This window comes from Neovison vison, chromosome 2 (assembly GCF_020171115.1).
Source record: "Neovison vison isolate M4711 chromosome 2, ASM_NN_V1, whole genome shotgun sequence".
Lineage (NCBI taxonomy): Eukaryota > Metazoa > Chordata > Mammalia > Carnivora > Mustelidae > Neogale > Neogale vison.
In genome coordinates this window covers 223,193,029-223,210,062 of record NC_058092.1, presented here as the reverse complement: position 1 = coordinate 223,210,062, position 17,034 = coordinate 223,193,029, and the positions used below count along the sequence as shown (strand labels likewise).

At 48.6% G+C, this 17,034-nt stretch overlaps 1 protein-coding gene across 35 annotated transcripts in view; it reads right to left on the bottom strand.

Annotated features, from left to right (window-relative positions):
- TCF7L2 (transcription factor 7 like 2) overlaps positions 1 to 4,496 on the bottom strand; it is a 197,799-nt gene extending 193,303 nt beyond the window's left edge. For 17 of the 35 annotated variants that reach the window (XM_044240532.1, XM_044240535.1, XM_044240534.1 and 14 more), the window contains exons 1-3: positions 3,750 to 4,495; positions 3,417 to 3,483; positions 3,083 to 3,207 (exon numbers count right to left, since the gene is read on the bottom strand). In XM_044240532.1, coding sequence (XP_044096467.1) covers positions 3,083 to 3,207; positions 3,417 to 3,483; positions 3,750 to 3,938 — 381 coding nt within the window. In that variant the 5' untranslated portion in view covers positions 3,939 to 4,495. Of the gene's footprint in view, positions 1 to 3,082; positions 3,208 to 3,416; positions 3,484 to 3,749 lie in introns of all 35 variants that reach the window. The other 18 variants (XM_044240523.1, XM_044240528.1, XM_044240527.1 and 15 more) reach the window with 2 other exon arrangements.
- Between the last annotated feature and the right edge of the window lie 12,538 nt (positions 4,497 to 17,034).

Here is a 17,034-nt window from a genome sequence, read left to right as displayed (position 1 = left end):
ACAGTTCTAATATTTGCTCTTCTATCACTTACCATCTACTTAACCAGCCCTCTCTCCTTAATGCAGTTTTGTATTCGAATCTGTCTTTTTAAAAGCCCTTCCCTTAGTATCAAAGACTAAATTAATGTTATGCAGAAGGCTTTGTCGTTTTAAAATAAAATTATTACTATCAAGCTTTATGGCGTCTTTGGCAATTAAAGCATTATTCTTGAGATAATGTTTTATTCATCATAGCTGATTTAACGACACTCCTTAATTCTTTACATTCTTAAACAGAAAAGCAGAAATCAGGGATCCAAAGAGTTTGCTTTTTTAAAGGACGCAGCTGCTTACAGGTACACTAACAAGGAACAGAAACCGCAGCAAAAACACCACCACCAAGGAGGGTCGGGAAAAGGAAGCATCCAGCTAGCTGGTCTTTACACCTTGCCCTCGAAAACCCACTCTATGAAGCACTAAGAATTTCAGGGGAGCATGAAAAGACCCCTATCTTGCCTACAGATGCCCTCGGCAGCGGTTATCAAATCTGAAATTGCAAGCTGGCCCTCTGATCGAAGACGTCAGAAGTGACACGCAACAGCCTCTCGTCCCCATTTCTACTGCTCTGCTTACTGGCCTAAATAAATAACTTTAATTTTGGAGCACAGGCTCTAACCCAGGTAACCGAGAGGAAGAAGGAAGGGGCAGCACACACAAAGATGTCTGTTGGTGTTTGACATGCAAATCTCAAAACTGCCTACTGAGTTCAGAAATGTCCTCTCCTACTCCATCTGATGTCAGAGCACAAGGCCACCCGCTACGTCCACAATTAAAATAGCTGGAGCGGTCTATTCCTATAATGCCCACAAAGGGGACCGAAGGGTTGGGAGCCTTCCTTTTCGCACCGGGAAATCATTTACTTGCCTTTAACCATTTCCCTGTTTCCTAATTACAGCACAACACAACTGTTCAAGTTGTTAGGCGGCCGTGGGGCAAGATCGCCAGCCGTCAGACCGGGAGTCTGAAAAGAGTCAAGAAGGCCAAGATGCCCGCCATCAAAGCTCAATATTCAGATGGCCTTTCGGATGGCCAAGTGGATTTATAAATAATACCGGAGAGGAATCCATCGAAGGGGGAGGGGAGGAGAGTAAGAAATTCTCAGGGTTACTTTGGAATGTGGCTTGGTCGGGTTGGTCACTACACAAACCCTCTCTGATTCTGAGCCGAATGCTCCCGGTTTAAGATGCCCACGAGCTCCCAAGAAAAATACAACGTAACCGGTCTGTGCTTCCCCTACAGCTGCAACCCCACAGCCCGGCCCCCGCAGCCTGGCGGAGCTGGCCCCGCAGGAGGAGGTCGGGCTGAAACGCTCTACCAGCTTCCCAGGCATGCAGAAGCCTGGGTACAGGGAGCGAGGGAGGGGGGATAATTATTTCTCTTTCCTAGCCATAAAAAGTGACCGGTCTGGCATGCCCTTGCCCTTTTTGCCAGGGCCCAAAAAACAAGTAAAACCTGATAGTTAATATTTTAATGCTTAGAAACACTTGTAGATCGGATCGCCTCCCAACCGGCCAGCCCTCGGCCATTAGAACCGAATCCACGGCTGCTGAACACTGGGTACATTATTTCAAATTGCTATCTCGAGTTACCGAAAAAGAAAAAACAAAAGTAGTGTGTGTAAATAAGGAGTAAGGGGACCAAACCAGAAAAGGTGCAAAATGACAATCCCGGGAAACCGGCACAAACGTCCAAAGGCTGTCTCTACAGATTGGCGATCCAGGCTTTTTACAAGAAGGTGGGATTGGGGGAGGGGGGTGGAGGGAGGGGTTCAGGGCGAGGGCAGGGGGCAGAGGCCGGCAGGAGAAGAGGATGAGTCTTATTAATACAAATGTCAGGGGCGGGCGCGGAACGCACGCTGCGGGAAGCACCCACGAAGCCGGCACCCGGTGCCGCCCTGGGACCCCCCAAAGTTGGATGGCCGGCGAGAAGCAGCCCACTCCCTTGAAGGAGAGGCGCCCTTGGCCTCCCTCACCTTCTACACACCCTTGGGCCGGCAAACCCTGGTCTCTGATCCCCCCACCCAGGGCCCACTGAGGGCCTTCTCGAAAGCTGGCGAACGCAGACCGGGCTATGAGCCCCAAGGCACCAAAATTCCCTAGAAATACATCGAATCCGCTCAGAAGAGGCCATCCCGGCTGTACACAAACCAAGAACCCGGTCACAGGGGCCTCCCGACTCCGCGCGGCCCGGGAGAGCCCGCAGCCAGCGCGCCCCGCAGCCGAGCCCGCCTCCGCGCCCAGGGCGCTCGCGGCCCTGCGGGGTTGCCAAAGAAAAGCCAACCCAGAGCCCCCAAGTTTGCAGTGGGACCAGTCTGGGAAGCGTGACCTTCCAGAGGAAAGGGGGAGGGGGGCTGAGAGCCAGCGATCGCCACTAGAAAGCTAAATAAATAACCAGCCGAAAGAGAAAGCCGAGGCGCTTCTCCAGGGCCCCGGGCTCCGCGCGCTCGCTACTTCTCCAGTCCAACGCCTGCAGGAAAATCCACTCTCTACCCCGCGCGTCGGACGCAGCCCAGTCACTCGGGCCCCGGCAGCGGCAGCCAAGGGGTTAACCGGGGAAAACCCAAGACGCCACAGAAGAGGGAAGGAAGAGAGAGGGAGAGAGAGCGAGCGAAAAGAAAGAGCCACACAGTCGTCTTCCCAGGGTGAAACAAACAACACCACCACAGGGGGAGGGGGAATCAGAGCGCAAAAAAAAAAAAAAAAAAAAAAGTTCTTCTCTTTCCCCCCACAACCCAACAAAGCCCTGCTTGGAAAGACAGGTCTCCCCAACATCACGAGGCAGCAAACTGAAAGCAAGAACATGGCGAAGTGCAAACAAATCCAGTCCACAAAAGGCAGAAAAGTTTGGAGAGTTTCGGGCTGCCTGGGCCGCGAGCGGGGGAGGGGAGGCGGGGAGGGGAGGAGGCGGGGAGGGGGAGGCGGGGAGGGAGGGAGCGAGGGAGGGGAGGGGAGGAGAGGGGAGGGGAGGGAGGGGGCAGGGCAGGGGCCGCATGCGGGGCCGGGCGGGCGGGCAGCGGGCGGGGGCCGGGCGAGGAGGCACTTACGGTTCGGGCGGTGGGCGAGAGCGATCCGTTGGGGAGGTAGGGGCTCGTCAGGTCGGGGATCATGATGAAGGGGTAGCCGGGATACGGTGGCCCCTTAAAGAGCCCTCCATCTTGCCTCTTGGCCGCTAACATGGCGGGGCGGCGAGGGGACGGCGGCGGCCGCGCCGAGCGGGAGAGAGCGAGGAGAAACTTTTTAGAAAGTGCCCCAAGTAGCCGGGCGCCCCGGCAGGGCCGGCGCGCGGCCGGGCCGAGCGGGGCGCGGGGCCGGGGCGCGCGGGGCGGCGGGCCCGGGGGGCGGCTCCGGGCGGTTGCGGGGCGCGCGGGGCGTACTCACCTTCTTCCAAACTTTCCCGGGATTTATCTCGGAAACTTTCGGAGCGAGGCGGAGGCCGTCTTTCCGCCTTCCCGGAGGGGTGGAGGTGGGGAGGGCGAGGGGCAAACGCCACGCAGAGGGGGGAGAAGGGGGAGAAAAAGAATCAGCGGGGTGGAGGGGTTTGGGGGGGGGAGAGAAAACAGGGTTACAAGTTTCTGCAATGGTGGCACCGCGCGCACACGCCGCCCGCCCGGCCCCGCGGCGCCCCCGGCCCCGATTCCTCCCCTCTCGGCACCGTTTGGCAAGCCCAGGAAATAGACTCAAGACCCCACCAGCCCGAGGGGCTTTTCCTACCTCGGAATCGGAGGAGCTGTTTTGATTTGTTTCTGATTCATTGACTAGAGACGATTTGACATCAGCTAAATCCCTCTCTGCCGAGGAGTTTTCGGAGCTCTTCTCCTCCTGCTCGCCCTCGTCTTTGAAGGAAATCAGTTCGTCGTTGGCGCCTAGGTCATCTCCTCCACCGCCGTTCAGCTGCGGCATTTTTTTCACCCACCAGCAGCAATTTTGGAAGAAAAATGAAGGAGGAAGAAAAGCCAAAAAAAAAAAAAAAACCCAAAAAGTTTTGCCCCCCCCCCAAAAAAATGTTACAAGAAAAAGACGAGTCCAAGGTGAACTTTTTTTTCTGCTTTGGGGTCTTTTTCTCCTGGGGAGGGGAAAGAGGGAGAAGGGGAGGGGAAAGGGGGGGAGATCTTCTGCACGCGTGAGTTTGGGTTTCTTTTTTCTCTCGTTCCCAAGGATCCGATCAATGTGCAAAAAAATAATAAATAAAAAAGGGGGGTAAAAAAAAAACACACCAACAACAACAAGAAGTCAGATATAAAGAGCAAAGGGGGGGGAAGCCGAAGATACAGGAGGAGCTCGTGCCGCTCGGATTTGAGTGAGTTGAAGTTAGACTGAGAGCTTTTCAGTTCAAAGGCGGCGCTGATTGACAGATAGAAAAAGGGGGATCGAAATCCGGAGGAACGGAGTAGTCTGGGAGCGGAGATTATTGACAGGGCGAGAGGAACACACTCGCTTAATGAGATGCCGGGGGGCGGGGCCGGCCCGGTGACGTGTGCATAAATAAACAGCCGGGGTGGGCGGGGCGGGGGCGGCTAACAATGATCCTTTCGGGCGCCGGGAGAGGGAGGAGGGAGAGGAGGAGGAGGAGGAGAGGGGCGGGGGAGGAGGGGGGAGAGAGTCGGAGGGAGGAGTGTGCAGGGGGAAAGGCCTGCGCTGAGTGGGTGCGAGCCCGCGAGTCTGGGCGAGGGTACAGGACTCGCTCCGGGAGGGGGGCGGCTTCGGAAGGACAATGCGGAGTGGGAGAGGAGGGGAAGGGGGTGGCGACCGAGTCAGGAATCCGAGACGAGAAAGGCGGAAGGAAAGCCCACTTGGGGGGCGGGGATGGGGAGAGGCCCAGAAAAAGTGCACTTCGGAAATATTAGAAATAAGTCTTAAGGAAGGGGAAAAGGAGGAGAGTACTGTGGGGAAGGGGTTGGGGGGTGGGGTGTCGCTAGTGGCTAATCCAGCAGGGAAATCAGCCACCCTTGGGCGGGGATCTAACAGAAGTGGTCAAAAAGAAAGATCAACCCTCCACTTTCAGAGAGCTTGGGGAAGTGGGGAGCTGGGCAAAGTTCCTGGTCATCTGCAGTGAAAGAGACTATTAGCCCACGAGGTCTTCCCTCCCTTTTTTGTTTATTAATAGTGAGTCATTTCATTAAATCTTAAGTCTCACTAGAATAAATATACCAAGATGACTTTTTGTCCAAAAAACTATCAAATACTGTAGTGTTAGTCAGAGGCATTGAAAATATCCTTAAGGAAAAATACTACGTGGTTCTTTTCAATGTAAAGTGTTGTTCCTTTTTTTTTCCCCCCCTCTCCTTTGGTAACTGACGTTGGAGGTGGTAAGAAATGAGCTGGGATTCAAAGTCCTTTCTGCCTTTGGAGGTGAAAAGTTTGGGCGTTAACACCGCCAGGGAAAATAAAACTGAAAGTTCACCAACCCCTGGGATCAGTGGTGCTGGAGTCTTTCTCCAAGGGGGTGTGAAATGAAATCCCCAAAAGACCGGCCAAATAATCAAGATGTAGATGGCTCTGGCAGGAAATTGCTAACCACTGCTGATGCTGAAAGAGCTCTGGGAGGAGGTGGAAAACCTGGGGTTTGAGGCAGGTATTGTTGTTTTTAGGCACTCGCCTGGGGAGCAGATTTGCTACAAAATGGGGAACAGAATTATGTTAAAGAGGAAAAGGTTTGACTCTCCCAAAACATAGTCTTCCTGGATGTTGGAGCAGGAGCACTCATTTTCTTGCAAATATCTGATGAGAAGTGGACCGGAAACTACAACATGAAAGGGGGGGTGGGGGGACCAAAAAAAAAAAAAAAGAAATCAATAGGAATTAGCAAATTATCTATTAGGAACAGTGTTGGTCTGCAGTCCATGATGTACTAAATTATCCCACCAATTCCTAAAAAAACTCACATCCGTTCCAACTGGCCCATCAGCACCTAAGGTTTCTAAAAGAAAGCAAATTTGCCATGTAATATTTAGAGAGTTTGGGTTTCAGCAAAACTGTTTTATAGGCTAAGGTCTCAGAAAGAAGTCTACTAAAAATAATGATACCAAGATTGACAAGGCCAGTGAATTCCCCTGCACTGGGAAAAATTCACAACCACATTAGCACACTAAAGAGTAAAGATGCAGGCAAAATAAAATGGGGGTGGGGGTGTCTACGGAGGAGAATCACTGTAACTCCCAACTTTAATATTAATCAGAAAATCAGAAGTAGAGTGAGAAGGAGCCAGAAAAGAAGTAAAACAAATGTGTACATTTAATCAGACAGGATTGCATAGGATACAAAGCACAGGGCTAATTAGTCTCAGCAGGTAGGACTAACCTTCAGACTTCATAAATAAATAAGGCGGGCACAGTTTCTAAGAGGGAGAGTAGAGACAGAAAGGGGATTATTTCAAGACACCAAGTAAAAACATGAAGAATGAAATGCTTCACTGTTAAATCCATGTACAAATGGATTTAACAGTTTCCTTTTCGTAGGTCTTTTCACTTGGTTGCCTTTAGATTTACACATTTAGCGAATGACCATAGCTTTTCACACTTGCTAATTGTCACCTGCATACCTAGTGTGCCCGAGTCTGTCTGTGTACAGCATAGACTTTCCTAAAGCCTGTTTTAAGGGCTTATTTACTTAAACTGGAACACATTCATAGTAACTCAATTTTATGGCAATTTCTTTGTCCTGTGCAGTTTTATTTTTTTAATCTAACCCTGATCTGAATTAAGTTGGATAATGAGGTCTTCTACGTCCTCTATAGGACTACCTGGATGAGAAAAGCTCATAAATACACTGAATGGAAATTTTAAAGCATGTACTTATTGTTTTTAATGTCCTGGCCTGCATTTTTAGCATATGTAAATACTAACGGCTCTCTTCCAATGATTAGTAACCTTATCCACTTTGGCATACCCTCCTATTTCTCATTCAAAGGAAACTCTTGAATTTTTCCTCCTTTAAATCTCTGATTTAATTAAGCAATTAAAAGTTATTCCATGATAGCACATGTGCCACATTTAATTTCATTGCTTCATGCCATAAAAAAGGCTTGGGGAGACCTTCAAGATCTCAGAGGGTCAGTAACCCCCCAAGTATCCGGAAGGGCTTCAGGTGATGCCTGGGTGGGAGGTGGGGGAGGAAGAGGGTGTGGAATTGCAATTGGCAAAAAGCAGGGGAATATAATACATTTCTTAAAAAGTCAGGTTGGCTTACAATGTGGACATGTATTTTATAGATTTGGTGTGGAATTTTAAGCAACAGCTGGCTTGTGTCCAGGTGTAGAGGCAACTTCTCTCTCTAGATGACTCCTGATTTACAAGACCATGAGTTCTGCCCCAGTAGTAGGGGGTTCGAAGAACACAAGGAGGAAACCAGACCAGTTCTGACTTTGGCCTGAGCCAAGGGGTCTTGCAGATTGGGAGGGGGGCAGGGTGCTGGAGAAGCTATGACCTCTTTCTTCAGTGCCCATTCCTGGGGCCAGCCGAGCTCCCAAACTCTAAGGAGACTGTGCCTCAGCCTCTCTTTCTTCCTGCTTGTCCTCCTCATCCACTGCCCTTCTGCTTTCTTCACTCCTCTGTTTTCTCCTCCCCGTCAGCTGTCCTTCCATTCAGTCCCTGTGGATGTGTGTCGATATGAGTCATCTGCATTTTCCCTTGAAAATTAAGTGAACAGGTCACCTTTCCCAGAGATATTTCCTGATTCATCCCTATTGGGGAGTGGGCAAGGAGGTTTCAGTGGATATAAATCATTCTTCCGGCATTGGTTCCCTATGGGGGAGCCATGGCGGAGTGGTAGGTGCCTTCCAACCAATGGGAATGTGCTTGACGGGGATGGTGGAAATACACCAACTGTTACCTTTGTCCTCTGAGAACTGTCTCACCTGACAGATGAGGCAGTTGGACCGGGTCCTTCTTTAACACTCAGGGGGCTCATGATTCCATAGTTGAAGCCCACACCCTAGTTATGCTAAGAGGTTCACAGCACACCAGCAAAGAGGACAAAGCGTGTTGGAAGTTTGGCTTTGGGATTTAGGAAAAACTCACCGGCAGTGGAGAATACATGTTGACCGCCACACTCAGCTCCCCCAACCGCTCAGCCAGATTCCACTCAATGACCCTCGACAGTGACGTGTACACGTACGTGTGTGTGTGTGTGTTATGTATCCCGTGTGATGTTTCCTTTAAGACCTGGGTTCCAAGAGGAAGATCGGTACCCACTGTGTTGGACTTATCTATGCAGGGACTGTGCTGACTGAGGGAAGCCAAAAAAAGAATCTGAAAACATAAGGAAGCTATAAAATGGGGAAATGTTTTGAAGCCGAAGTCCTGCTTCCACTGTGAGATTTTCTGTTTGCTTTTTGTTCTGCGTGGGTGATGGTTCCTTATTTGGACCTTGAGGAAAGCTACTCCCTGAGCCAACATAGGAACACTAAAAATTGGACACCTCTGAGAGTTTTCAGCTTTAGCAGGAGGAAGGGGTAGGCAAAAAAGGCCCACTTCACAGGCATCCTTTTATTTTTCCCCAATGATCCTGTCAAGGGACATGGAAAGGCACATCCCCACTTCTTGAAACCCTGAGGAGCACTGTTCTGTTCTGGTATTTTTCTGAAGTGCCTGGCTTGATCACCTTGCTTCAGCTAATGACAGGTCTGGGTAATAAAGTGACAATAATGCCTGATGATCCAAGGGTTAATGGGGAGATGTATCCATTTGTACAGCGTTTCATCACCTGCCTTCATAAGCAGATCACTACCGCACAGGCATCTGTGACAGGAGCCGCCTTTCGAAAGACATCAGTCCTCCATAAATATACCTTTCTTATTGACAAGATGTCTTTTAACCCTAATAGTAATGGAAGAAGGCCAATAAATGAAACATTTACTGCATAACTTGCCTTATTTTGGGGTGGTGTACGATTCCTTTCTAGCCATCTCTAGAAGATGTTTTCAGCCTAATTTGCTCCCTAGAAATTTCGCTTGCTACAGTTATACGTCTATGACGTTTTATTGCCTGAAGCCAAGTCTGCATAAGAACTTTCTTAAGATATACTTATCCTAATGCCAGGCTACAGGAACTGGGCTGCTTTATGCTGAATTATTTGTGCTACCCTGATATACAGGATAGAGGCTTCCCGATAGTCATTGCCATAGGGTAGGTCTAAATGTTTCTGAGAAGGGGGGAAAAGGCAGAAAAAGGTGAAAAAAGTTTCAACTAGGTTGGTTTGTACAAGTCTTTAGAATTAATAATTGGGTCTGTATTTAACATATTAAAATGCCTGAGGTTTCCTTGTCTTTCTCTCTCTTTTTTTTAAATAGCTTCAGTGACCCCATCTTTTCTTACAAAGCCTCCTTGCTGGCCCAAGCCCACTGTTATGTTCAGAAATGTCATGCATATCCAAGAGCTTTCCAGAAAAACATGGGCATTTTACACTGAGGCAAAGACAATGTCAACCAGAATGGAGCAGTCTCACAAGGTGTTTACATCAAGGGACAGAGCAGGTGAAATTTCAGGAAAGGACAACACCATTGCTCCCCATGTAACTTATCTAGGTGTGGGCTGACGCACCTGCTTCTGGCCAAAAGCATCATGGGATAGAGGAGGTGAAGGATCCAAGGAGACTTCTAGGTCCGGAGTGTGAATATTAGAGGCTTGGTCCCTCCAGGAATCCACAGCAGCTTTGAGCCCTCATCTGTCCTTGAGGAAGGACCAAAATCTATGTTGATCGAATCACTCGGGACCAGACTGGAGTCAGCTCCCCTTAATTCCCCCCTTGCAAAAATCCCAGTTGTTTCTTTAAATTCCAATGATATTAGTGGCTTCCGTTTCCTAATGAAACTTTCATTTGAACAGGGAAAAGGAAGAAGGATAAATGATGAGTTCCGGGTCCAGAGCGGGTTCGGATTGCAGTGTAGACAACAGCCTGCAGCACAGGGTTCAGCAAGAGCGAGGCTTCCGGCTGACTGTCATCCGGAGCAAACTCCTCTCTAGGTAGCCCGAGGGCACACTGTAAATACCTAGAGCAGGAGGGAAGGCATTAATCGTTATTTCTTAAAGGTTCCAGGATGCCGAGAGTGAGAGATTATAATGACCTCAAAACTCCCTAAGAAGCACAGGTGCTTCTCCTAGCAAACCCTGGCTTAGAAATGTGGTCTTTCTTTATGTGCTTGTGTACCCAGACCCCGATTTTCCCACACTTTCTAGTGATGGTCCAGGTTCTCCTTGTCTGTGCACAGCACAGGCATAAACAATTCTTCCTCCTACCCAGCCACGGACTCTGCTCCTGGAGCAACCCAAGTCCTGGGCAGGGGAGAGCCAGCAGAGATCCCAGCGCTTGCCCTTCTCCTTCTTGCCAGTGTTCGTCAAGGGCAGGAAGCTTCTGGGTGCCTGGAGACCCTCCTCGCACTGCCAGGCCCTGCAGCCCACCCACATGGCCAACAGCCAAGGTGATGACTATCTACAGGCATTGCTTAGGGAAGGATCTGCTATGAACGTCTTTCAGCCTTTGGTTCTTCGAGGGAAACTTGCCTACCTCTATGTATGAGGAGCATCTTTCTGATGTGATCATCTGGGCTGTTTGTGTTAATTTTTTTTTTTTTTAATTTATTTGACAGAGAGATCACAAGTAGACAGAGAGGCAGGCAGAGAGAGAGGGGGAAGCAGGCTCCCTGCCGAGCAGAGAGCCTGATGTGGGGCTCGATTCCAGGACCCTGAGATCATGACCTGAGCCGAAGGTAAAGGCTTAACCCACTAAGCCATTCAGGTTCCCCTGTCTGTGTTAATTTTTGCTGGCTAAAAAACAGCAAGTACTGTAGAGTTCTTTTTAAAAAAGTGAAATAGTTCATTAAAAATATTTGAAAGGATGTGCTCCAAAATGTCAACAGCACTTTTTTTTCTAGACAATGGAATTTTGACTTTCATTGTTAATGCTTTTTTATACTATCTGGCTTTGTTTTAACAACTGGACGTGGGAAGGAAGATAATGCTTTTTTCTCTTTTCAGCAATAAGCATTATCTTCCTTCCCACGTCCAGTTGTAAAACAAAGCCAGATAGTATAAAAAAGCATTAACAATGAAAGTCAAAATTCCATTGTCTAGAAAAAAAGTGCTGTTGACATTTTGGAGCACATCCTTTCAAATATTTTTAATGAACTATTTCACTTTTTTAAAAAGAACTCTACAGTACTTGCTGTTTTTTTAGCCAGCAAAATTAACACAGACAGGGGAACCTGAATGGCTTAGTGGGTTAAGCCTTTACCTTCAGGCTCAGGTCATGATCTCGGTGTCCTGAGAAGGAGCCCTATACCAAGCTCCACGCTCAACCAGGAGTCTGCTTGAGATTCCCTCTCTCTTTTCCTCCTTTGACCCTCCCCCCATGCACGCATGTGCTCCCTCTCTCTCAAATAAAATAAATATTAAAAAATAATAATAATAAACACCATTCCCCCAAAAGGTGCTCAGAGACTGCCTTTAGGCTTCACAGTGGTGGCACCCTCTGTTTGTTAAAGGGGGCTATCTTTCTACAAACCCTTTCTCATACATGGTCTCACTTGCTGCTCACAACATTTTATGAAGTAGAGAGGGCAAATCCAATTGTTCCCATTTTACAGGTAAGAAAGCTGAGGGTCCAAGAGATGCAGGCTGACCTAGCATCCCGTGGCTGATCACAGCCAGGCCCAGACTGGGGTTCAAGTTTCCCAATTCCTCAGTCCAGGTGTCCAGGTCTTTTTTTTCCACTGGCTCCTGGGTCAACCCAACAACAGAATTACCCTCACGGCTTTTCTGTGATACACTGGGGGTATAAAGAGGACCTTGCCAAAAATGTAAATAGTTTCCTTTAAAGTAAAACTCACATCCAGCCCTCTGCTATGCTGTGAAGTGGAGAACATTTGTCCTCAAAGCCAACCACCCCGCCCCCACATACTTACGCTTCTGGGATGCCCAGAGCTCTCTCCTCAATGTATCCCATTCTCTACTCTCCATACCCCAAAACTGTGCTGGGGTTTGTCAACCTGGGTGCCAACAGTGTTTCGGACTGAACGATTCTTTGTTGTACAGAGCTGTCCTGTATGTTGTTGGATACTGAGCAGCATCTCTGATTTCTGGTCTCTACCCACTAGTCGATGTTGGCACTGTCTCCTTAGTTGTAACAGTAAAAGGTATCTCCAGAAATTGCCATATGGAGACACCTGGGTGGCTCAGTTGATTAAGTGTCTGCCTTTGGCTCAGCTCATGGTTCCAGGGTCCTGGGATCGAGCCCTGCATGGGGCTTCCTGCTCCACAGAGAGTCTGCTTCTCTCTCTCCCTCTGTCTGCCACTCTGCTTACTTGTGCTATCTCTCTGTCAAATAAACAAAATCTTTAAACAAGAAAAAAAAAAAGCAGAAATTGCCATACGTCCCCTGGGAGGTGGGGGGTATAGAGCAAAATCCCCCCCAAATGGTGAACCACGGCTCTCCACACAATGCCCTCTGTGGAGGGAATGGGATAAACTCAATTATTTTAGTAAGTCAGTCAGTTCTCTGACCATCTTCCCCTTCCTTCAGCTGACCCAGGGCTGGCTCAGAATGGCCTGGGGACTTTCTCTAATCTGTGGCACTTCCGCTCCCTGGTGGAAACCTACACCCCACCACACAAGAGGGCCTCTTGATCTCACAGGAAGTGTTCAAACCTTGGCTCTGCCTTGTCTCAATGTGTGCCCTGGGGCCCACCTAAAAATCATTCTGACTCTTTACTCATAAAATGCGAACATGAGACCTATGTCTGAGTATTATCATTAGGATTCCACGAAATAAAATGTCAAATTGCCTTGATTGCAGAGGCCTCCAATCAGGGCCGATTTTGATTCTTGACACGCGTGTCCAGTTGGAGATCAAATGCCCAGATTCAGCAGCGTCCTGGCACCATGTGAGGGCTCAGGAGGCCTTAGCTCTACACTGTCATTCTATCCCTCCTAGTTACACCTCTCAAGGTAGCTGGATTGCACAGAGGAAAAGTACCTGCACTCGAAATGAACACATCTGGAATGGTGGCTTTCAACCCAAAGACAAGCAGGGCAGTTGCAGGGAAGACTCTTTAGAATCCCTTTGTGGCGCTGTCCATTGGGAGCAGGCAGCCCCACCGCAAGAGTGTCCCCAGTCACCCTCCTCTCTCTCTGCCTCCAGGCAAATCCCTCCCACCCAGTGAGCAAATCCCTCCCACCCAGATTTCGAAAACCCCCAAGGCCTGATCTCCATTGTCTAGTAATTTAATAACACACAACCCTTTGCAAACACTAATTAAGCAAGGGCACTGTTCCCTAGTGAAGGAGGCCTGCCACCCTCCACCCCAGGCCTCTGTTCTCAGATGGGAGACCACTGAGAGGTGGCCTCCGGGAGAAGTGGTTAGCCTAGAGCTGACTAAAGAGGAAAGAAAGGAGTAAGCTAGGTCAAAAGGGAAGCAGTGGAATTCCAAGTTGTAGGGCTTCAGGGGCTCAGTCTGGTCAAGGCTGTTGCTGGCTACTCTGGACTGGACCATCTCTTTCAGGTCAGGAGCTCTGTTAGCTCTTCCATTTCTTTTTTCTTTTTTCTTTTCTTTTTTTTTTTTTAAAGATTTTCTTTATTTAATTGACAGAGATCACATAGCAGGCAGAGAGGCAGGCAGAGAGAGGGGGGGAGCAGGCTCCCCACCAAGCAGAGAGGACTCTGGGATCATGACCTGAGCTGAAGGTAGTAGCTTAACCCTCTGAGCCGCCCAGGCACCCCAGCTCTTCCATTTCTTAGGGGAGGGTGTCAGAGACGCCTTGAGAATCTGAGCTAGCTCTAGGTTTTCTCACCTGTTCATACTTAAAATTGTGCAAATACGGGGTGCCTGGGTGGCTCACTTGGTTAAGCAGCTGACCTGGGCTCAGGTCATGATCTTAGGGTCTTGGGATCGAGACCTTAACTGGGCTCCACACTTAGCAGGCGGTCTGTTTCTCCTTCTCCCTCTCCCTCTGCCCCTCTCCCCACTCATAAGCGTGTGCACACACTCTCTCTCAAAGAAAAATCTTAAAAAAATTTTTTGCAAATAAGTTGACGCTTGAATGACACAAGGGGTAAGAAGCACTGACCTCCCAAACACAATAGAAAATCCACAGTTGATTCCCTCCAGATTAACTACTATTGACCTACTGTTGACCAGAAGCCTTTCTGATAACATAGTCAATTAACATGTATTTTTTTATGTTATATATATTACATACTGTATTCTTACAATAAGGTAGAAAAAAGAAAATGTTATGAAGAAAGCTATAAGGAAAAAAAAAAGAAAGAAAGAAAGCTCTAAAGAGGGGCACCTGGGTGGTACAATGGGTTGAGTGTCTGATTCTTGGTTTTGGCTCAGATGGTGATCTCAGGGTTGTGAGTTTGAGCCTCAAGACCTCCTCTGTGCTAAGTGGGAGTCTACTTAGATTTTCTCTTCTTCTTCTGGTTTGCACCCCACCCCTCGCTCTCAATGTGTATGTGTTCTTGTTCTCTCTCAAATAAATCAATAAAATCTCCTTTTAAAAAAAGATTTTATTGATTTATTTGAGAGAGAGCATGAGCAGTGGGGAGCAAAGGGAGAAGGAGAAGCAGGCTCCCACTGAGCAGGGAGCTCCACGTGGGCCTCGATTCCAGGACCCAGAGATCAGGACCTTAGCCAAAGGCAGACGCTTAACTGACTGAGCCAACCAGGTGCCCCTAAATAAATACTTCTTTAAAAAAGAAAGAAAAAAAGTTCTAAAGAAAAGAAAATACATTTATAGACCTGTACTATAAAAAAAAAAATCCACAAATAAGTGGACCCTTGTTTTTCAATGGTCAGATGTACTCTCTGAATTTATTAAAATTTCCTGCCCTAAAGAATTATAAGTCAAGTCTGACATTTGTCAAGCCTTTTAGACTTTTAGGAGCACTTTCCAATGGCAAGCAGGAGGATGAGGGGGTGAGCTCATGGGTTGTAGAATGATGGGCACGAACCTGTCAGAGCCACTCACCAGCGAGGGATCCTGGCCGAGGTCTCTCGGCTCTGTACTTGTACTTCCTCTCACACAAGGAGCAGTGAGGAGGACGGGTCTTGTTAAAATGATTTCTGTTTTACAGATGAAGAAACTGAGACTCGGAAAAACGGGAAAAACGTTTGGGCTACGTTCTGAACCCGGGACTCCTTTCATAGACCGTTCCAGGAAAACTTCTAAGACTTTTTGTGGAAGGATAACATTCATAGGGAAAATACACAAATCATAAACATGCAGCTTGCTGAATTCTTGCTAAGAGACACACCCATGTATCTACCATGTGGATTAGGATAATGGGGTGTTATCAAAATCACAGAAGTCATCCTCCTGTCCCCTCCAAGTAGGGTTGCCAGATTTAGCAAATAAAAATAGTGCCCGGACATACTTACAATAAAAAATTATTTGCTTTCAATCTGAAATTCAAATTTCACCAGGTGGGCTATATTTTACCCAGCAATCCTACCTGAAAAGCAGTCTCGAGTCTTTTATGATTCTAGATTAGTTTTGCCTGTTCTCCTGCGGCATAGATGTGCAATCCTAACGTCTGTGCTCTTTTGGTTCTGGCTTCTTTTGTTTAACACAGGCATGAGATTCAACAACAAAGCGGCAACAATCTGTGCTCAGCCTTTGGCTGGGGGAGCCCGGGCGGCCACTCGGTGTGTGCCAAGCTGTCCCCAGGTCACGCCAGGAGCCTGCTCGCATGTCCCGACTCCAGAGGGTCCTCCAGGACCCGGGAGCGGCCCCTGGTTGTGGTGCAACCAGAAGGGAGTGCAACAGTGGCTCACAGGGGATGTGATCCACAGCTCTGAGTGGAGGAGATTCAGGCTGGTGGGGCTGGAGATGCTCTGGGCGCCGGAGAGAGGCGTCGCCCAGCACAGCCCTGAGCTTCAGAGGAAGCCCTTCTGTGCAGCCCTTATCAGCTCCACGAGCTCCTGGCCCCATGGCTGCAGTGGTCTGGGAGGTCCCCACGTGGTCTGCTCTAGGGCCATGATGGGACCCACTGCTTCCGCTGAGACTGCCCCCAGCACCAGCAGGGGGGACATCAGCAGCCATTTCAGCAAGAAGGGCAACCACGCCAGCGACTCCATGAGGGGACCCCGGGGTGTGGTGATCCAGCTGGGATCACAGAGCCACGAGCTGATGGACTGGGCAGACAAAGGTCACTAGAGCAACATCCACCCAGCCCGAGCACTCAGGCGGCCCTCAGTTGCCCCAGCTGCCCCCCAGGATCAACAAGAACTTGAGCCCAAACACATGGTCAGTCCATCTGTCCCAGACCACCTCCCTGTCCATCTTCTGCCCCACCCGAGCCCAAGTTGAACAACCAACTTTAAGTGTCTCTTAGTATCCTAAGCCAGCAAGAGATGGAACCAAATACTCTCCCCCACACTTTCATTTTTTAAGATTTCATTGATTTATTTGACTGAGAGCGAGCACAGTAGGGGAAGGGGCAGGGAGTGGGAGAAGGAGACTTACCACTGAGCCTGATGTAGGGCTCATGACCTGAGCCAAAAAGGCAGATGCTTAACCAACTGAGCCACCCAGGCACTCCAACAAATCCTTTCTGCACCAAAGTGCCAGACAGTATGTAGTGTGACCTCCCTTACCCCAAAGGGAGTAAGGGACATTAAATTCACTGAGGGGGACATTAAATTCACTGTGTTCTCTCTGGGGCTAGATCTCTTATTAAAGTTTCTGCCATCTCTGAGGTAGGGATGAGGACTTAATGAAAAGTTGTAAGAATTTGAGAGTATAAATAAGCTTACCCTTTCTCTACCTCTCACACTCACACACAAACAACAACAACGCAGTGGCAATTAAATTTCATTACTGTATAGTATTTTACTGTATACAATGGAAAACCAAAAGAATTTTCTATTTTTAAGATTTTAAATAATCTTTACACCCAATGTGGGCTTGAACTCACAACTCTGAGATCAAGAGTTACACACTCCACCAACTGAACCAACCAGGAAGCCTATCTACAGCAGAAGACAAATGTATAATATGTG